Source organism: Rhea americana, unplaced genomic scaffold (assembly GCF_003343005.1).
Source record: "Rhea americana isolate MKP2758 unplaced genomic scaffold, rheAme1 scaffold_124, whole genome shotgun sequence".
In the NCBI taxonomy this organism is placed as follows: domain Eukaryota; kingdom Metazoa; phylum Chordata; class Aves; order Rheiformes; family Rheidae; genus Rhea; species Rhea americana.
In genome coordinates, this window is record NW_028185306.1 from 83,813 (window position 1) to 106,276 (window position 22,464).

Sequence of the window (22,464 nt, forward strand, 5' to 3'; positions counted from 1 at the left end):
TAATGCTTCTGTAGAATGTTAGTATACAAAGAGTGATGTCATACCATTTAATTTCTTGGAAAGCACTCTGTTTTATGTTGTGAAAATCAAATTTGAGACATTGTTTGTACAGTTAATGAGAAAGTCCATATCCTGAGAGTTAAAATTGGATTATAAATATTATAAAGCAGAAGTTTATGTAATGTGTTTAGTCTAAAATTTAAACAACTGGAAAAAAATTACTTAGTGTGTATGGCACTTGCTAAGAGAAGGTAAGTATAATAAATCACTACAGTACACAACTATTTTTAAGTATCAATTTTGGAGGACACTTATTGCAGTTATGTTGCTTGAATATAAAAACTAAACAACAGCTAAACTTKTAATGTTACATTTCACACAGAAATAACAAACTGCATTTTGAATTCAGGTCTTCACTGGGATCTTCACAGCAGAAATGTTTCTCAAGATAATTGCAATGGACCCTTATTATTATTTCCAGGAAGGCTGGAATATTTTTGACGGCTTTATTGTAACCCTTAGTTTGGTTGAACTTGGTCTTGCAGATGTGGAAGGACTCTCAGTTCTTCGATCATTCAGATTGGTAAATATACATCAGTTGCACTGACTTTTTCAATGGGGCTTCATTACACTAATGATAGTCTACTTGCCATAAAAATTTGCTTGATGCTTGCCATGATACTGATCCTGAAATCTCTTTCACTAGTATATGTCCTTATTACTTGCTGTATCTACTGTCTTCAGTGGGAACTGGTGGAGATCCAGGCAAATGGATAGCGAAGGGTGCCTGGGCCTATTTCCAGTTTGTTTGTTGCATTTATACATTAAAACATTCCGTGATGTGAAAACAAGAACAGCCACTAGATGTATGCTGCTCTGGATGACAGCACAGGGGTAGATCTGCTCTGCAAATAAACATAGAGAAGCAGGAGGCCCAGATATTTTGTAAGAGATGAACCCTAGATTTTAAATTCCATTTAGTATGTCTAGTAGATTTGACTTTCAATAAAAATTGTGCTTTGAGGACACCAACCTCTAACATCACAAAATTTTGTGACTGGCACTTCTGTCATCATGCTTTTAGATAAGAGGATACCATCTCAACAGTCATACTCTGGTCATACTTTGCAGTAATACATTTCCACAAATTAAAGTTCTTCTGTGTCTTTCTTGCTGTTTGTCCTAACAGTGTTTTTTTTTTTTTCTTCCAGTTACGTGTTTTCAAATTAGCAAAATCTTGGCCAACTCTAAATATGCTGATAAAAATTATCGGTAACTCTGTGGGAGCTTTAGGAAATTTGACCCTGGTGCTGGCCATCATTGTCTTCATTTTTGCTGTAGTTGGGATGCAGCTGTTTGGGAAAAACTATAAGGAATGTGTCTGCAAAATCGCAAGTGACTGTGTACTTCCACGCTGGCACATGCAAGATTTTTTCCACTCTTTCTTGATTGTATTCCGAGTGCTCTGTGGAGAATGGATAGAGACGATGTGGGACTGCATGGAGGTTGCAGGCCAAGCCATGTGCCTTACTGTCTTCATGATGGTCATGGTGATTGGAAACCTAGTGGTATGTAGCCAAAATATTAACAAAAAATTATTTGGCAACAGAGTGGGCTCAGTGCACTAAGTGTTCTGGCTCTGCTTCAACAAAGCACTTAAGCAGGTGGTTTGAAGCAATGCTTAAAGTTAAACATAAAAGCTTTTTTGAATTGGGAACAAAGTATTCTGCACCTTGCAATGTCAAAATCCACAGACTTAATATAGGAGTGAGCACTTAGTCACATTCTTAATTTGTCTTTTGGCTGTTTGCGAATATTTTGTGCTTCACATAATTTTAGTTTATGAGCTCTTTATAAACCATTTACTGTAGTTTTATTATTTATCACATAATTAGTCAACTAAATAATGGTATAATTTCTGCTGTGTGATGGGATATATTAAGCTTTCTGATGATGTTGAATAGCAAAGTTTATCTCTCTTTTTAGATGATAAACATTTGCACCAAAATACTTGTATACTGTGGGGATTTAAAGACACATTTACAGATATAAAGCAGCTGTAGGATTTTTTTTTTCAGTACTGAACAGGACCTGCAAAGCAAAACAAAGGCAAAATGGAAACCTGAGATTTCTTGTAGGAAAGCAAAACATACTGAGGATGTTTTTGTCTGGCTTTGGTGATGTATTGGGACTTCAGTCTCAGGTGTTACCTAATACGACAATTTTTTATAAAATAAATATTCTTCATTGTGATAAGTTATAGAATGTACCTTTTTATCTTTCTGCAGGTACTGAACCTATTTTTGGCCTTGCTGTTGAGCTCATTTAGTGCAGACAACCTTGCAGTCACGGATGATGATAATGAAATGAACAATCTCCAGATTGCTGTAGCAAGAATGCAGAAGGGCATAGATTATGTGAAAAGAAAAGCACGTGAATTCCTCCAAAAGGCTTTTGTTAAAAAACAAAAAGCATTAGATGAAATCAAACCACTTGAAGATTTGAACAACAAAAATAGCTGTATCTCTAACCATACAAATATGGAAATAAGTAAGGACCATGATTTTATTAAAGATGGGAACGGAACAACTAGTGGCATAGGCACAGGCAGCAGTGTGGAAAAGTACATAATTGACGAAAGTGATTACATGTCGTTCATAAACAATCCAAGCCTCACCGTGACAGTGCCCATTGCTGTGGGTGAATCTGACTTCGAAAATTTAAATACAGAGGAATTTAGTAGTGAATCAGATCTGGAAGAAAGCAAGGAGGTACTTAGATATTTTGTGCAAACATTTTGGTGTGATCTACTGAAGATTTTTCTTTTTTTCAGCAGAAGCCAGCGTATTCAGTTCTAGAGCATTTGTGATTTTGAAACTGTTTTGTAATGGGCAAAAATGAGTGTATAAAGGAAGGCTTAATTCTAGATAAAAAAAAGCATGAGGAGAGGTTAAAAATTACTGTAGTTCCAAGAGCAGATAGGATGCCAGGCAATGAGGGACTGAGTCGATAAGAATTATCTGTGATTCTCAGTCATTGCAATAACTGGCAGAGCAGAGCAGTGCATCTTAGCAACATCCTTATTTACCCAGAAACACTTTTCTTTGCCTTCTGTAACAAAGATCCCTTTATGAGTGATAAACATCATTCACTGTGAGATTGAGAGAGCACTGGGACAGGTTGCCCAGAGAGGTTGTGGAGTCTCCTTCACTGGAGATCTTCAAGGCCCGCCTGGATGCAACCCTGTCTACGATGCTCTAGGTGACCCTGCTTGAGCAGGGAGGTTGGACTAGATGATCTCCAGAGGTCCCTTCCAACCTTACCGATTCTATGATTCTGCTACCCTGAAAATCCCCCTTTATGCCATGTTTTTTGAGAGCAGATGTAAACTACAAAGCATAGAGTCAGTTTATGTGTTTTAGACTCTGGAATTCTTTTAGATTTTTAAATTGTCAACTCTTCTAGACTGAGAGTYCAAAAAAAGAAGTTTTTGATCATAGACTCTTCCACATTTTTCAAAGCCACTTAGTGGTTAAAACTGAAAATTGTATCAATAGACTAGACCATCTCCTGTTGCTAAGTAAATGTCAAAGCAAGCAATAGATATAAAGTCTTGTTGAAAATTGTGATAAAAAATATATATATATATATAGAAAGAGAGCTTGTAACTTCTTTTAAACAACTTTGTCTCCATGACTGTTTTAACAAAATAATTTATATCAATTTGATGATGATATTTGTAAAACAACCACACTCTCAGTGATTTCCAGACATTTAACAAATTGAATATCCTGACTTGAAGAACCTGAGATTAGTCCTTAAATTATCACAAAAGAGATTATCCTTAAACTAGCCAGCTTACATTCTGGTAGTGATCAAATTTCTTGGTGGGATAGCTCATCTTCCTCCTGCCACTGTTGTATTGCTAATAGTAATTCAAATACTTAATTTTAGGCTAACTGAATTCTGTGCTGCTGTCACTTTAGTGTTCGTAAGCCCTCTAGCATTCTTAATAAAAATCCAGTATTAATCCAGGAGCAAGCTTTGGATCTTCACCTGAGAAAGTAGCTTGACCTAATAATTTCAAATATGGCAGCCTTGCAAGTCTTTTACTCAAATTAATGTAGACTAGATCTACAGTACTTCTTTGCCTAGAAAAACAATTATTAAAGAGTCCGCTGCAACGTGGCTTTGCTGAACCTATATTGCAACCAGGTCACAACTGCATGTTACAATTTTTAGAATTTTATGGTGGGAATTAGTCTAAAAGCATTAAGTTTTTGAGTTTGATTTGCACCTTTCACTTCCCATTCTTTATGCGTATCATGTTACTAAAAACTTGACAAAATTATAAAATATAATATAATGTTTTATGGGCTCTCATTATTCTATCTCAGCTTCATTGTCAGCTGCTTCCACTTCCTTCTGAGCTAGAATTTCAGCAATTTGAATCTATCCATAGCTGACCTCTAAATTATAGCTTCCTATGCTGATCAGTGCTTTTCCCCCTCATTCCACTGAGCTCCCACCTCATTTATGTTATTATATTAGGCTCTTGCCTACTTTTCAGTGGATTTTACAAATTTCTGTATGTATATTTAGCTTTATTAGTTCTATTCAGTTGAGTCAGATCACTACTTATTGCCACCTGTGGTCATAACCCTTGGCAGGCTTCAGACCATCATTTATACTTTTCAGTTTAAAAATGTCATTTTGTTTGCAGCGTTATCTATCACTGATACACTTCTTATTGAAAGGTCCCATACAGTGCAGAAGGAAAACAAGAAAATGTACAAATTTTACTTAAGTATGTTTATCAGCTATTCACTTACATTGAATATTAAAACATTAAAAATCAGCAGAATTATTTATTTATTATTTATTCTGAAAAGTACTGTTTTCCTTAAAAATATTTATTTTGTATTTGTGATCCTTTTTTTTTTTCTTTACAGAAGCTAAATTTGTCCAGTTCATCTGAAGGCAGTACAGTTGACATTGGACTTCCTGCAGAAGAGCAACCAGAAGTTGAACCTGAAGAAGCCCAGGAGCCAGAGGCCTGCTTCACAGAAGGTTTTTGGAACAAAAATAATAATACTTATTCATGAAATATAGAATAACATGAATAATCTATTTAAATTAGCTATTAATATTTACATGTTACTTGCTCTTGTGACAATCTTTAAACTATGATCTGTACTTTTAGAGCATTATTTATAATATGAATACTGATAATGATATGATCTTTTAGATAACAATTAAGAAAACATAGTTTATCATAGATTTGTCATTGCTAAAATGACAAGAAATATATTACTCAGTTATGTTTTAGTACCAAATACTATACTACCTGAACTGAGTTACAGTCTAATTAGATAATAAAATAGCACACTTTTTATAGCACTCCTCATAGCCATCACAGTGCTTTGCAAAGTATATGATACTTAAATTGCTGTTGACTGGTAAATAAAAAGTGCAACTGGATGGTCTTGTGCAAAATGCTAAATGAACCTTCTACAAATTGGCAAAAAGAGAAAGAAAAGGCTTTGTGTGCCACTTGAGGGAAAAATAACAGGCATATCTGCTTGACTCACTCATGCTTCCATGCATTGGACTTTCATGCTTCCATCCTTTGGACATTTTACACAACTTGATACAGCAGGAATGTGGTCTTAAACATTATTTGCTAAGTTACTTTATTTTCTTGTGAGAAACATCATGAGTGTGTGTATGTGTGGAAAGGAGGTGGGGAAAGAGGACTAAGTTTACAACAGTAATGTAAGCATACATGCTGGGTTTAGTACCTATAATCAAAATTTAGATGCTGAAAATGCAGGTAGGCTGGATGATGCCTTGACTCAAAAAAAAATCATAATCAGTGTAGGTAATAATCTAACTTCTTGCTGAGAACAGAAAATTCTGCCAGATCCTGCTAGAAACTGGCTATGCCAGTAAAAGACAACAGCAGTGTTTGGGTACGTGCCAAGATGCCTGTAGACCAAACTGATGAAAACTCAATTACTTATACAGATATGTAACAATATGATACAATAATAAGTCTGATATGATAGAGATTAAAATGCTCTAATCACAACTAGAACCCAGTAGTTAAAAGGTATATACAAGAAAAACAGAAATAGTTGGCTTTGACAGGTWGCATTGTACATGAGATATGTCAAAAGTGAAAATATAAGAAAAGGATATCATTGATAAATCTGTTTAGGTCAGTATCACATATGGAATGTTAATCAAAGAGATAATACTGGGATAGTCTGAAAAGCTGACTACAGACTCTAGGGTTGTCCTGGAACAGGGTGGGTGAAGTGAGGGGCTCTGTGATAATACTAGGCAAAGAGAAACACAAATGGAAAAAGCACCTTCATACTAGACCAGTATGAAGTACTAGCCCAGACAGAGTTTGGAAAATAATTGCTACCATCAGTGCTGGGAATGAATTATTTCTGGATGTGATAACAGAAAGATTTCTTTACAAATTTATGCTGCACTAGTAAGAAGTAATACTTCTACAGACTTGGCTTTGGTAAAGAAAATAACATTATTGATTGTAAGTATTTTCCACCTAAAATAAATGAAAGAAGAAGCAAAATCAAGTTAACAGCTAAGTTAAAGGCAAACCTTAAATAAATTAAGGGCACAAGTTAGAGAAGTCAGCTGGTACTGAAAAGCTCAGAACTCAGAAAGGGAGCTTAGAACTTATTCACACTATAAATACAAAAATTGTCTAATCCAATATCCTAAACAAGAAGAAAGYAGAATTGAATAACTCTTGCATATTACTATGTAAACCTACTTTCCTAAACAAGAAGAAAGTAGAATTGAATAACTCTTGCATATTACTATGTAAACCTACTTTAAATTTGGATGACATTTGTTAGTATATTTTTATCTCATATTTTGTAATTTGCCTTCATATTGCATGAACTTTATCTTTTTGTGTGTATCTTATTGAGCRTTTGTTTAGTTCTTGATAAATAATTTTTCTTATTCTTTCATTTAATTGTAAATTCTAATTGTCTCAGTGCTTAATTTTCTTACATTGAAAAAAAGGACATTTAGGTAAAATCTGATGGGTTTACTATATAGCACTGTTTGTGGAAAAGTAGTGGTTGTATCACTAACAGAATACATCATTAAAAGTAAAGCAATTCAGCAAAAATTCTCATTTTTGTTTTCTCAATATACATCTTTTTATAAAGGCTGTGTACGAAGGTTCAAGTGCTGTCAAGTAAGTGTAGAAGAGGGGAGAGGAAAACAGTGGTGGAACCTTAGAAAAACCTGCTTCAGGATTGTTGAACACAACTGGTTTGAGACTTTCATTGTCTTTATGATTCTCCTGAGTAGTGGTGCTCTGGTGAGTAAAATATGAACAAAGTATAATGATTTAATGAGTAAACTTAAAGGTTTGCTTTTCAAATATTGTTACAGCTTGGTTTTCTCCACTAGGAAAAAAACCCCGAAAAACTAAAAAACGCATAATTTCATGCCTTTAAATGATGAGGGCTAAATTTTAGTTATGCTTTTGAAAAAGGGTATAGTATAAAAAGTCTCTTTTCAACAATATGTTCAAAAAAAGAAAAAAATATAATTGATTAGAGGGTTAACTATATTCCTGAAAGAGATTGTGATATGCCTGAAGCAGGGAAAGTGGCACCATGTAGTACAAGAAGAGAACATATTTAACTTTATTATACAAATGTCCCTTCTAATTTCATCAGTGTTTATTGGCCTAACTCAGGAAAGAACCGTATCCCACGAAAAAGAACACCTTGGAGGTAATTGTGTGGGTACAGACAGCTTATGCTGCCTTGCAAGAGCTGCAGCTCTTATGCAGCCTTAGAAATGTTGTGATGTGCTGGAAAAGCAAAAAAGATTAAAACTACGTTTCTGTGATTATTGCTTTCTAACAATAAGAACTTRCCATATATACTTCTAATCCAGCCTCTACAGAGTCATAGTCAAGTAGACTAAAGGGATATCTCTGCAAATGCAAAGTAACCAAACATCATGCTGTAAATTTAGCAAGATTGTGAGGGCAGAATAAAGAGAAGCCAACTTCAGTTTTAAACTATAAGAATGAAAGAAAGAAAGCCAATAATATATTAGTTTACAAATACAAATAATTACAAAAAATACAAAAACRGAAATGAATTGTTAAATAAAGCTGAACCTAGATACATACTGAGCAGAAGTTTCTTAGGCAAACTATTTACCCTGAGATAACCTGTAGTATAGTTGGTATATACCCTGGTAGATGTGGTTACCATTTAGTAGGTACCCTTTTAGGTTGCTACATTATAAAACAATAGTGCTTTGTAAAAGTGTAKTAGAAACTTTAGTTAGACTCCATCCAAAACTTTAAAATACTGTTAATGGTTAGCAATTTATGAATATACCCGGAGTTAGTTTTGGTTAAATCTATAACTAAATCTTTACTAATCTATAACTATTCAGCTTCTGTTTGGTCTAATATTGACATGTCAAATCAACAGCTTCTACTGAACACCATGTGCCTGCGAAACCCAGATCTAGGAGCATTGGGTCAGAGAGCAGACATACCTTTGCTGCCAAGGGCATTGTTAACTTAGCCTCTGGGACAATCTAAGCTATAAAATGGGAATGGTATCCACTAGTAGTTCCCATTTTTGTAAGATGAAGTTGTTAGTGATTATGGGAGTCTCAGGTACAATAGTACCTGTTTCAAGTATCCAAAATTACTGACACAGATACTAATTTGATAATTGATGAACAAATACAAATCATTTGAACTTACAGGTGTGAAATGATTCAAAAGCAGACTGGGTAAAAATGAATGTTAGTATTTATAAATATCTGAATGTTTGCAAAGCCAGCAAATGATTCCAGTCCTTTCCAATAAAACCAACTTTTTTCTTCATATAAAAATAACTAAAGAAAATTTCTTGAAGGATGGGAATAATTTCTGAAAAGCATAAGTTGTATATTTGAATAGCTTCTTTTTCAAATATCTAAAAATGAAAACACAATACTGTCTAAATGATATTAAATGATATCTCAATGAAAACATAAAATGCTGTCAAAAAGTTAATCAGTAATTTTAGGTATCATCTCATATAATGTGAGAAATACCCTGGTATTATATTTACCTACACAGGTAGGTAAAAGAAATATATTTCTTAGTAAAGAAAGAACTTGCTTTATGATTTATTACCTACAGTTTTCAAAAAACAGCAGGACTTAAAAATAGAAACTATATTGTCATTGTTTTTGTCATGAAAATTTTACAGCCATGGCCCTTAATTTAAAAATTTGATCTGCTTGAATACAAACCAGCCAATTTCACTAGAATTCAGTTTAGGCATATCACTTTGCAGAATCATAGAATGGTAAGGTTGGAAGGGACCTCTGGAGATATCTAGTCCAACCCTCAGCATAGCCCTGTATGGGGACTGAACCCATGACCTTGGCATTAGCAGCACCATGCTCTAACCACCAAAACTAAGTAGCATAAACAACCTGTTTAACAATTCAGCAATAAAAAGATCAGTGACTAATGAAGCTGTGGCTGGGTTGCTGCTTCTTCCTGCTGTGAGCTGAAGAATACAACTCCATAGGGAAAAAGAGCGATACCAGCTGAGTTAGTAGAAAAGGAAACATGAGATAAAACCCATACTACCATGTGTTTTCTTGAAGAAAAACATTAATTTTTTTTTCTGTTGCAAGTGCCCACAACCTAAACTATGTGCAGTAACAAAATGGAATAACAAATATTTTTGAATGTTCTTGCTTATAGGCATTTGAAGACATATATATTGAACAGCGCAAAACTATCAAGACCATGCTGGAATACGCTGACAAGGTCTTCACTTACATCTTCATTCTGGAAATGTTGCTAAAGTGGGTAGCCTATGGCTATCAAACATACTTTACTAATGCCTGGTGCTGGCTGGACTTCCTGATTGTGGATGTATGTAGCATATTTCCTCAGTGTTATTATTATATTTATTTTATCTGCTTTATATTACTTTATTTGCAATCATAATATCTATGTATACTAACTAATTTACTGTTCAATTTAAAAACCAAGGTAGACGATAGTAAAAATTCCATAGTTCACTGTTTTTTACTTTACACTTGCAACACTGTCTTCCTATATCACAGAGTAAGAAGGACAGGAAGATGTTCTGCTATAACTCTGTAGATCTCTAAGCAGTTAGAAAGAGTATACAACCCAGCACTGCAGCTGAGAGGTTGTGCGGTCCCCTCTTCTGCTCCTGGTTGCTAGTTCCTTCAGATCCACTTTCTCTCTCTCTGTGGTCTAAACAACATCCAGCAACATGATGAACCAGATCAGACATTGCTCTGAATTAAGACCTCCATGGGAAAGAAATGACTATCATGTCCACAGATTTCAGCATGTGGCTGAATGAAGTTTTTTAAAGGAACGGAAGATGAAGCTGTAGAATTGGTGGTGTGGCTTACTCAGTATTAGAGTCCCATGGGTGTTACTGAACTTACAATGTGCACAGCTTTGTTTGAAATCAGGCTCATTGGTCTTTCTAGCAAGCAATAGTTATAACTTTACTGTGCTGAGAATGGTGGGATACCATTTCTTGATGTACTGGTCCCATTATAGATAAAGAATTTAAAAGTTAATGTCCTAAGTATAGTCCTTTGAGCAAACCCCTAATGTACAGAAATTCGTGGTGTTTCTGCAACCCATGACCTTCTGTGTCTGAAACTAGAATATTTTATTTTACATAGTTACAAAAGCAAAACTATTGTCTTTATTTTTTTAAGATAAGAATGTCTTGTAAAACTTACAGGAAAACAAATATTAAACAAATTCAAATTTAAAATTATGATTAATTTTGTCCTGATTTGAATGACTTAAGAATGGACATTGACCAAGTAAATGGTCTTACTTCTTAAGCAGTTAATGAACCAAAGAATTACTAAAAATCCAAGGGACTTTGACTGTGTTCCCAGCATATAAGGGCTAATCAAATAAAATTGAGCTTTGTTTTATGACTGGTGTTGACAACCTTTGTAATTTGTGTATGTTATACATTAAATATATATGAGATTCAACATTAAAAATACAATTAAAAATAGAGAAAAAGTAAGTTCAGCACCTAAATCAATAAAAAGAAAAGATTAATTTCATTTGCCTTTGAGGGTCTAAAATGTCCTCAAATCACCAGCAAAATAAAATTGCAAAGTATTAATGTTTCCAGATATTATTTATCTGTTAACTTATGGCATTCCTGTTCATTTATTTATTTACCTATCCTACTCTTTTTTCTTATTACTTCTTTTTTATTGAAAAGATTTCCTATTCTTGAAGAAAGTGGTGCAAAATTAGATTCTGCTAAAGAAGTTTGCATCTCACATTTATGGTATGTGAAGTAGTATGTACAATATAGTAATTTTTACTTTCCTGTTTTCATATAGGTCTCTTTGGTTAGCTTAACAGCAAATGCATTGGGTTACTCTGAGCTTGGTGCCATTAAATCCCTTAGGACACTAAGAGCTTTGAGACCTCTAAGAGCTTTGTCACGATTTGAAGGCATGAGGGTAAGACAACATGAAAGAATCTGGAATTATGCATGCATACAAAGAATCATGCATGCAGAATAAGGAATGACAAATCCATGCAGAAAGGCTGCACTATCTCTTTATCTATTGCATACCTTTTACTAACAGATAAGCAAAAAGCTTCATCGGTTCACCTAAATCCATATGCAGTATATCACATAAAAAGTTGTGTTCTTCAAAGTTACTTTACTTTCTAGCCAATCTCAGGAGTTTTTCATTTAAGACTTTGAAATTACCAACTATGAACTCTTTTAACATATTCTTAATAATGAATAAAATGTAACAGGGTTTTAATTTTTTACTGATCGCAGTACTTATGCAGGAATCTAAATTAGCATTAATTAATAAATGTATTTTCTGTTACTTCTTCAAATCTTCCATTTTTTCCTTATATTTGATAAATTAACTTTGTCTGTCCCAGCCAGCTGAATTTTACTAGATCACACCAGAGATATAGTCATACTAGCTAGTGGTTTAAATCTATTTCTGAGTTTGGCTGACTTTAAAAATAAAAATAAATCAAATGATTTGATTTCTCTATGAAATTACTCGTTTGTAAAGTAAGTGGATTCTTACTTCAACAAAACTCCAATTATTCAATATTTAATACAAAGTATATAAGGTTATTCATACTTATTCTGAGTAGCTTAGAGCCCTGCTTACTTACATTTCACACAAGAAAGCATTTTAACTGTTTTTTCATTTGTCTGTGCCTTCTGTTCCCTAAAGCCACTGAATACAAACTAACTCTGTATGCATGTTATTGAACTATGTTTTAGAGACTGCTTTTTTCTACTTCATGGAAACATGAGAGGAAACAGTGTGCTAATGAATTTCAAAAGTCATGTATAATCTAATGAAATTGTCTACAATATAGTGTCTGAACAGTTCTGAGATATAAATACCAGCTTAATGAAATCAAATTCAGATTCTTAGAATTCAGTTCCTTAAATTGTATCCATCAGGTTGCATATCTCTCCTTCAGAATGCATCAGAAAAAATATTGCTAAAGATGATTACTAGATTAATTAATTTCAGTTTCATCTAACAGTTTGACTTTTAACACTTTTCTCATCATTTGAAATTGATGAATTGATAATTCAGCAGGGTAAGAGCTGGTCAAATACTACAGAGCATATGAGCTTTCATTTAAGTTTAGAATGACTATTTGATTTACCCCTTTTCTCTTTATTTTTGTACTTACTGTTCGTGAACATTCAGATAAATGTGTTTTTTGTACAGACAGATGTTTGGGAAATTGCTGTCAGTTTTACTTCTAATAACTTCCTGGATCAGCTGCAGGAAGACTGTGAGACTAATATAAAAATTACACAGGGACAAGCAATACACCTCTTTAGATGATGCTGGAAAAAGCAGAAAGATAAGAGAAGATAATGTCAGTTACCTAATGAAACTAGAAAGATAATGTTGAAACTGATTGCTAAATGTTTAATTCAACTCTCTGTATCCTCACATGATTTCCTTAGTAAATCTTTCTACTTAAAAAGAATCAGGATATTCATGTTCAAAGAAAGGTATCTGTTATCTGAGATCTGTTTATTGCTTTCCTTTATAAAAAGTTTTTCTCTCTGAAAAACTACAAAACTATGCCAAATGCCCAGTCATACAGTAGAAGCTCACCTATGCAACACGAGTAATTCATGAGCAGCACATCACACCAGAATCACAGACAAGCCGGAAAAGGCAAAAAGGGTTGTTACAGCTCTGTCCTAAAAAGTTAATGATAATCAGTGAAGTACCTGAGCTAAGTCACTTAACAAATCTGGTCAACTGGATAGATCTTACCCTCACTGTGAATTACATGCAATTCTGAAGATCATTTTTCCACAGCACTTGGCAAACATTTACAATAACAGTGTATTCAGAGAGATTAGTATTAGTTTATGAATGACTCTCAAACAGTAAAAAGGTTCAGATAACAAATGGTAACAAATAATTGACCAGCTCATGATAAGACTATTGCCATATCAAGTTACAGTCCTCCAGCAACTTAGTTCATTTCATAAAAGTCCATAAAAAAGATTCTTTTATCTGCCAGAAGGAAGTGAAAATAAACCAACCTCTTTGCTTACTTATATTGCTTATACCTACACTGACCTGTGGCAAAACAAGCTGAGGTTTTTTTTATTCAAAATGTATTCATAATTTTATGATTTTTGCCCCATGTTCAAAACTCTGAAGATTTTGTCTTGAAAACATAAGCGATCAAATGTATTCCAAAAAATCGCCTATATGTAAGATGCTCTGTATCATTTTGGAAAATAAGAGGGTAATTTCTCAGGAACTTTAAATTGATGCAGTTTCATGATTTTATTAAGAAATGACAGTATACAGAAGTTTTGAATCAGACACTTTCTTAAATAATTTTACAATTCTGGTAAATTAAAAGAATACAGCTTCTTACATAATCAGTAAATACGAATAACTGGTCTGTCTCTAAATATGAAACATACTTCACTTTTTAAATCATTATATAGTCCACAGTTACAAGTTAATTTTGCAAATACATTGTTTCAAGAGTGGGTTAAACAAATCCTCTTCATGGAACCAACGTAGGATGTATGAATCATTTGTACCAAAACAGATATAAGTGGTTCATAGCTTGTGCTTGCTCTAAGTGAATTTTGCCATACTAAGGGCATTTAAAATATCTGCTAATATACTGCATTCTGAGAAATTTTAATACTTTCTATAATGAATCTCAAAACCAACTCCACTCAGATGCTGGAAGGCAAAGTAAAGAATTGCTTTCATTTAATTCAAATATCTATCATAGGGTTTATATTCTTATCTCAATTAATGTATGTACTGAGCAGAACTATCTGCAAACTGAGATTTGAATATAGCCATTGCTTTTTGTTTAGCTTTTTAGTACTTGCAACATAATGCTTTTGCGCTAGTTCTGAATTGGTATGCTACTTGTAAATGTAGAATACTGAATATACATTGCTTTGCTGAATTAGAGAATTAAGTGACAATAACGCATGCATTTGTGTGTAATTTCACAAAATAAAGCATGTCATGCCGTGCTTGATTTATTTATTAGAGAAATAGTAGAAGGCAGCAAACAATCTGAAAACCACTTGCACTTTCAGTTTTGCATGCCTTATGCATATTTCTGGCTGATGGCTTTAAACACTTACTGTATTTCAAATTTCCAGTCCAATTTCATAACATGTAAAACTAAATTAAAGTATTTGATGTCTTAAATATCCTCTAAAATTCAACAGATTCCTTAGATTCCCTTACGAGGAAAGCGATAACGAGACATTTTCAAGAGTTCTCCAAACTTCATTAGTAGGAAAACAACAATTTCTCATATGATTCGTTATAAAACATAACATCAAGTGTCTGTCATTACAGATTCATGACTAATAACAAGCTATATATTTCTATTTCATATAGGATAACCTTTCTTCAACTGGGATGGGGTGGAGCACTGGTTCCTCCCCTTATCTATATTATGGGTACAGTATTTCCCCCTTTTCTACACTTAATATTTACAGTGTGACAAATCACTACATTGTGTATTTAATTTTAGGAAGGAGATATCTTTTTGGAGAATCTTAGTAACAGCAGTGTTAGTTTATACAGTCACCCTATCTTAATTGCTTTCAATCTCTGAAAATAATCATTTGAAATTTCTAATGTTACAAAAGTAACGTGAAAACTTTTGAGAAAATCAGGACGGTTATTTTGAATTATCTGAGTTCCTTTTGCACAAGAAAGGTATTTCAGCTGCTTTTAGATTTTCAGATACTCTTTTACTGATAAAAAGTGTTTTTCTTTTTAACTAAAAATCTAGCTTTTAGAGTGTTTTTGAAAGATCTGTGCTTTACTCTGTTACTCAGTTTATAGTTACAAACATTTGAAAATATCCCATCGAATAAATTTTGAACRTTATTTATAATACCATAAATGATACTGTGATCTGAATAATCACAAGTACAGATATTTATATAATTGTAGTTTAAATCTTTACAGAAACTTTTAAACTCATATACGTTACTTAAGTAAATCACTCTAAGTATTTTTATATCACACGAGACATCGTATGGCATCCTTATTCCTTAGAATCTCTCTCGCAGMATCACAATAGTTCAAGTAGAAAGGAACTGAGCAGATAAAGGGAAGAAAGTTATGAGAAAATAGGACATTCAGGGAGTTGTAAATACTTATTATTGGCCTTCAGTCTTCATTGTGATAGGAACTGGTCTGTGTTGGAAATTAATGTTTATAATTTTCATTGAAAATCCAGTAACTTTCTGAGCATTATTTTTATAGCATCTTCTTTGGAGTTTAGAAAAGTTATGCGAGAGAAATGTTGGTGATTCAAAAATTTGCGTTCATTATCATATCTTTAGGGAAAAAAAGATCTTTGACTATACTGTTCGCAAGCACCAGCTGCAAGAGGATATTGCTTGTGCAGCATTCTTTTATAGCTTCAGTGTAAATGCTGCATCAATATAAACATGATTCACTGTAAGGTTAGCATCTTTTGTCACAGTTATGAAYTGTATATTCACTCTCAAGATTAAGTTCTGCTAGTTTCCCTTACATTTATAAAGAAATATATTTTGTTGAGTGATGTTATTCACTACTTTCGAGTGTTAAGGAAAGTCTACAGGAAGCCTATGTTTCCTGAAACACAAAATTTACCAAATTCAGTGTAAAAAGACTTTGTGTATAGATGTTCATAAATCARAAAGGAAATATTTTAGGATTTTGAGATTTTTCTTAGACTATACTTCTTCAATTAGAAGAGAACTTCTGAAGGAGTTCCTTATATAATTGAAACATGATTTTTGTCAAGATGTATGTWTGTTTGTTGTAGCTCGAAAGAAATTTCTTACTTTTAGGATCACAATGTAATGAAATTTTTTAAGAGATATATAATATAGTTTATACTTTTATTAGCATTTTTAAAGGCAAAATAAAGGAAAATATATTTATGCAACAGCAAGAGGAAAATGTTATTTTTTCACTACATCCAGTGAAATTTAAAGATATTGTTCCTGCATCAGTTATTTATTCTTTTTGAAGTTCACATGTGTTAACAATATTTATGGGTTTTCTCATATAACCGCTGCCATGTGATGCACTGCTTGGCAGATAATTACTATCTTTCCTCATACAGTATGTTAAATAATATCTTTTCCTATATTATGTCTTGAAAAGTATTTTGTCATATGCTTGATCTCTGGTAAGAAACAGAATTAAAGTTGCTCTAGGAACCCCAGTATCTCATTAAATGTAAAAGTGTAGTTTGTTTTTAGTAGCCTGTTCATGAATAAAAAAGGGTACCGCAGGCATTCTGCAAAGTCAGCCATGCTTGTACAACAAGCAAGTAAGGAAAAGTGGAAATGACCGCGTTGCCTTGCTCAGAAAGCCATTTTCTTTTCCTCTGAGATCTTTTGTCTCTTGCTTCAACTTTGTATTTCACTGTTGTTAAGACTAAGTTGTTCCTCCTTGTCAAGGTCTCTCCGATCCTTTCCATCTGCCTGTCTTATTCTTTGCATATTCTCCGTTAACTCCAAAGCTTTTTTCTACTTGCTGCTCTAAAAAGTAGATTTCTTATAATTTTCACCCCATGTCCTTAACACAGTCTTCATTTTAGTCAGAAAACTGAAAACTTTGTCATAAATCTTGTCATTTGATGCTCCAATTTTCCAGTTGTTTCATGTCAGCTGTTTCACGTGCCATTTCGAAGACTTTGACACATGCATTCATTTCCTTCATGGTCTCTTTCATGAAAAAACTTTCCGTGATAATTTTCTTGATTTAAATAACATTCTATTTTCACTGTTGTTACTTCCTTTTACATACTTTCTTTTTTGTACATTTTAGTGGTACTGAATTAAGGATAAAAGAGTTAGTTTGCTCAAATAAGCTTGGATAAGATTTGTCTCTTCCCTTGCTTCTAACTGTTATAAACATTCTTCTATTTTTTTTTCCTAGGCTTGCATAATCGCAGCTCACATATTTAAGAATAGATTATATGGAGATACATGGCATTAACAAAAATTATGTAGCAAAGGTGAATTCACAGCAAAACTCTAGTTCTTTTACTACTGAATATGCACTTTTTAAAGCCAAATTCCATGAAATAGCTCTAATTTTTGATTGGAGGATACAGAGAAGACAAAGATCCTCTTCTTAGGCGTGTGCAGCACTAGCACAAAAGGCAACGGGCACAAGTTGGAACACAGGCAATTCTCATTAGGCAGGATTTTTCTTTCTTTCTTTTATTTTTCTAACCATGAGGTAAATAAATAGTGGAACAGGTTTTTCAGAGACACTTGGGAATCTCTATCCTTGGACGTGTTCAAGACTTGAGTAGACAAGTCCCAGAACAACCTGATCTTTTATACATGCTTTSAGTAGGAGGTTAGATTAAAAAAATCAGTAACTATCAGATTATAGATTATAAATTCATACAAACGTGGTTCATCACCCTGATTTCTGTTTGTGAGAGACAAGTTGGAGAATTTCTCACAAAAAATCCTTTAAGATTTTATACTGGAGAGTAATTTACTGGAAATGAGAAGCTTTTAACAACTTTTAACCACACTTTTAGAGTCACCATACGTTCTCTCCTCAGTCATTATTTGGAAGATGTCAAGCAGACAGATACTTCCTCTCACAGAAGTATCTAATTCCCATCCTCTGTTGCCTCTATGTCCAGCTCGTGTCTGGTCATCATATATATGCAGCAATCTTCCCAATTTCTTATTACATCTGAGGATGTATTACTTCCATCCTAAAGTATCAGTTCCAACCTACACAATGAGAAACTATATGATTTTGAGATGCCTGATTAAATCACAGATTGGCATATAAAACAACCAAAAGACCATCTCTCTCTCTGTAAAGACACCTTATCTTTTTCCAAATTTTTTATCAGATAATAAAACATATCTGATGATGCAAATGAGGACAGAATGAGGGAAGAATATTATCTTTGAATAAAAATTCCTATCTACGTTACCACTGTGGGACAGTACATATACTTTATCACTTCAGCACAAAGAACTTCTTATCTATCTAATGTTTTTACTCTTCAACTGAGAGGAACTAAGCTCCTGCTGAGCCCTCCCTCATCCGCTTTATAAAACKTCATAGGACACATGAGGGAAGGTAGACCATGAGTGAGGCTGCTGCCCTCCMATGATACTGCAGAGACACAAATTTCCCTGTTTTTTCAAACCAGCACTATAAATACACAAAGGGAATATGCACTGCACTACCTGCACATGTTTACTTTGCATGTATACACTTTGAAAAATGAGTAGTTACTGATAAATTATTTGAGCCTTTTTTTTTTCTTTTCTCCTTTTTTTAAGAAAACAGGTTGCTCCCAAGTGTCAGGTTTACTGAGAAAACAGTACTTCTATTTTTCAAACTTGGGGGATTTTGAAACAGGAGAAGTTCATATGCCACTCCTGCTTTACCACTGAAGTGCCAGTTCTTTGAAATTCATACCTTGTTTTAAATCGTCTCCTATACACTAATTTTTAGATTCCAGTTCTTAAGTTTAAAGAGGACAAAATTCTGTGTTCTTCTGTATGCATCTGTATGCTTATGTATAAATCATTGTGTTTGGAGTAAACTGTCAGCAGAAATCTTGAATTGATTTTAATGGCTATAATTTACTCTTTCACAAGTCAAATCTATCTCCTACCTGGCTAAAATTATTTTGGTAGAGAATGTTTACACATTACTTAGGGACAGCACATTGCTGATATCATTTCAGTGCTGCCACAAGATGTTGTCATGATAAAAATGAACTCAAATAGTTATCATCTGGCCACCTTCCAACTGAATTATTTTAAGGATTTTGCACTTTTTAATTTGAATTATTTAAATGTTTAAGCTCACCTGCACCATTGTTAACTTGAGCACAAACCTGCATACAAGCAAACGTCTTCACTACAGTGGTGGATGGTCTGATAATAGATGAAATTTATTTTTGCTGAGATTTCTTTCTGTTGATTTTGTTTGTTGATTAAGAATTTGCCCTGCAAGTGCATGCATTTCCTCTTTTTACTTAACAAATCAAATAAGAATTTGCACATTTCCTAAGGTACTTCTCTTCTAGAAATCTAGTGCTCTGTTTTACATCACATTACACATCTACAAGGTTCCAGATTATCCTTACCTATATAATTCGAGTAGTGAAAAGCCAGAAACCACCATGCCACCTCTGAACCCCAAAGTATGAAAAGATAACAATGAGATACTCTGCAAGAGAGCTTCAGGAAATTCCCCATTCTTCATAAACACAATTATGAGAAGAATTTCATCCTGAAGACTGAGGAGCCATTCGAGTATTTTTTGGAAGGTATTTAAAGAATTCTTGGGACCTTCTGCTTTATATCTCTACATTACCTCTTGCATTTCTCATTACCTTTCAAAGGGGGTTTTCAATAGGTTGATTCATGTTTTGAATTTGGATTTACTGTGCAATTTGTTTTGGATATTTGGATTTACTGTGCAATTACCAAAAGTCTTCCCCCCCCCCTTTGGAAAACACCATCTGTAAATTGAAAAATTCCTATTGCATATTTCTGACCTAGTTCAATTGGTACATGTACCCATGTTTAGTGATGAGTAAATTAGAAAATGAACAGTATACATATGATAGAGGATGAGCTCTGGTAGGAGAATTCATGAGACAGTGAAAAAGAGATCAGTTAAATTTACATGAAGGAGAGCCATACATTGAATTCAAGCTACTGGACAGCTGATGTCATTGTGTTGGTGCTTGGCTAATGAGTGACACACTGGTGGTATGCTTATGCATAATAAAAATAAATCAGCTGATGGGCTGAGCCACTTCAAGCTGTTGATTCATGAACGCAGAGAGCAGGAGGTGATAGCTTTCAGGACAAAGATTAGTTCCAATGATTCTTTGCTTTGGCCTACCAGATAGCACCATCTTTTTGATGCAGATACAGGCTTTCTCTRTGGTCTTACTCAGATGTGCTTTTGATCTCCGGACTAGGAAAGTTACTGTATTCGTTTTGTCTTTTCCTCCATTCCCTCAACTCAGCCATATTTGAAGAAGGTTTCAGCATCTTCTAACCTTCTTATTGTGAAGTCACCAAATAATTTATCCATTGTTCTACGTGAACATGCTAAACTCAGATCACGGATGTCATCTGAGCCTCTATTCCTTTCCACTCCTTGCATGACTACTTACTCATTCCAGCGTCTTACCTCTGTGACAGGCCAAGCATAAAAAACAATGGGCCAAGCGTATAAACCAATGGCTACTTGCTCACTACATCATCTGTCTTCATGCTCTCTCTGAGAGATTTATGTACCTCTGGACATTGGCCAGGTGAGCAGAAGAGATTTGTGATCTTATGGCAATGTTCTTATGTTATATTTGTTCAAGACTAGGCAAGACTTAGAAGTCACTCTCAAATCCCACCCAAGGCAATTTCAGAGGCTCATTTGAGTSATAATAGATTTTCTTTCCTAATGCTAGTTATACGATTGCCAAATTCTCTCTGCAGCCTAGGAACAGGTGGGTCTTCAGCCTTTGTACTGCTGAGAGACATGAAGGGCTTTTTGTAAAATGCACTGCAGGAAGTCTATGACTGCATGACTATGCAGACAGTCACTTAAAGAGAGAGAAACTCTTCATCTCTGAGATATGTGTATTCAAGCCTACTCTTTCTTCTTCTTCTTTTAAATTATTGAAGGTTTTCTTAGGCTGTCTAAGCTAGTAAGGAATTGCATATGGGAGGAACATATCCCACACTTGTTATAGTCATTTACTAAGCATGCAGAGAAGACAAAACTTGCTTTCATCCATAAAGGTACAGCTGAAGTAAAAATTGTTTCACTTTCCATGCTTCTGTACATCTTATTTAAGAAAGTATGTACAGAAAAAAAACCTGAGGAATCATAACAGTTTAATAACCTTTCTAGCCTTCTATAAATAGGCTCCTTCAGAGAACTGAGATACGAGATCAAATTTTTGGTGAACATCTTTATTTAGATTATAAAAATATAAGCTGATGACTCCCAAAGTGGAAGCAAATGAAGTAGACAGTTTTTCATTTTTATCACAAAGAACATTCCAGACTTAATCCTATAATCTTTCTTTTTACTTAAAAGATGGTAGCTTCCTTCTCTTTCATACCAGGGACAAAGAGTTTGGAACTTCTGTAAAGAAGCTACAAATTTTACTGACAAAATTGTTAAGTACTGCTAAAGATTGTTCCAGGTTTGTTTACAGATATCAGGAGGCCTTGATATATCCATTAATCAGATGTAATGTCAGAGTTCCTAGGAAGCCTGTAGTTGCTGAGATGCCAGGAGCTATTGAAACTGTTTTGCTGTGAGACCTATAATTCAGTTGCATCTATGAGACTCATTACATGCTTTAGGTCCTGTCRTATAGCAAGKCTGAATCTAATAMTACTTCCTTATAACCTACTTATGTAGCAGGGATAAACTGTTAATTTGCATATTCCAGTGCACATTCCTCATGCTATGCATCTAAACATGCTGTCTTCTTTGGTCAGCAGTCTAAAAAAAAGATACAAACAACAACTAACTGAACTACCAAATTGGATTGGCATAGTTTCATGTCAGCTAGAAGATTAGACATACAGCTAGCATCACAGTAATTCTTGAATCTTACATACATATCTGACGCTTGGAAGATGAACGTTATGGAAGTCTAAACAAAAAAAAAGCTGTGTAAATATATATGAGATAGTGCTTTCTTCTTAGAAGAGTCATTATGGTTTCCCACATTTTTTTTTCTGGATAAATACTGACTGAGACTTAAGATCTAGATTCCACTTGATTTTGCAGGTGTCAGATGTTGCTTCT

General features: G+C 34.0%; 1 protein-coding gene across 8 annotated transcripts in view; it reads left to right on the plus strand.

Annotated features, from left to right (window-relative positions):
* The window catches only part of LOC146600254 (sodium channel protein type 1 subunit alpha), a 68,932-nt gene that overhangs the window by 29,274 nt on the left and 17,194 nt on the right, over positions 1-22,464 (plus strand). For all 8 annotated transcript variants that reach the window (XM_085325838.1, XM_085325841.1, XM_085325843.1 and 5 more), the window contains 7 exons: positions 410-583; positions 1,212-1,568; positions 2,289-2,771; positions 4,953-5,070; positions 7,215-7,369; positions 9,788-9,961; positions 11,449-11,571. In XM_085325838.1, coding sequence (XP_085181964.1) covers positions 410-583; positions 1,212-1,568; positions 2,289-2,771; positions 4,953-5,070; positions 7,215-7,369; positions 9,788-9,961; positions 11,449-11,571 — 1,584 coding nt within the window. The remainder of the gene's footprint in view (positions 1-409; positions 584-1,211; positions 1,569-2,288; positions 2,772-4,952; positions 5,071-7,214; positions 7,370-9,787; positions 9,962-11,448; positions 11,572-22,464) is intronic.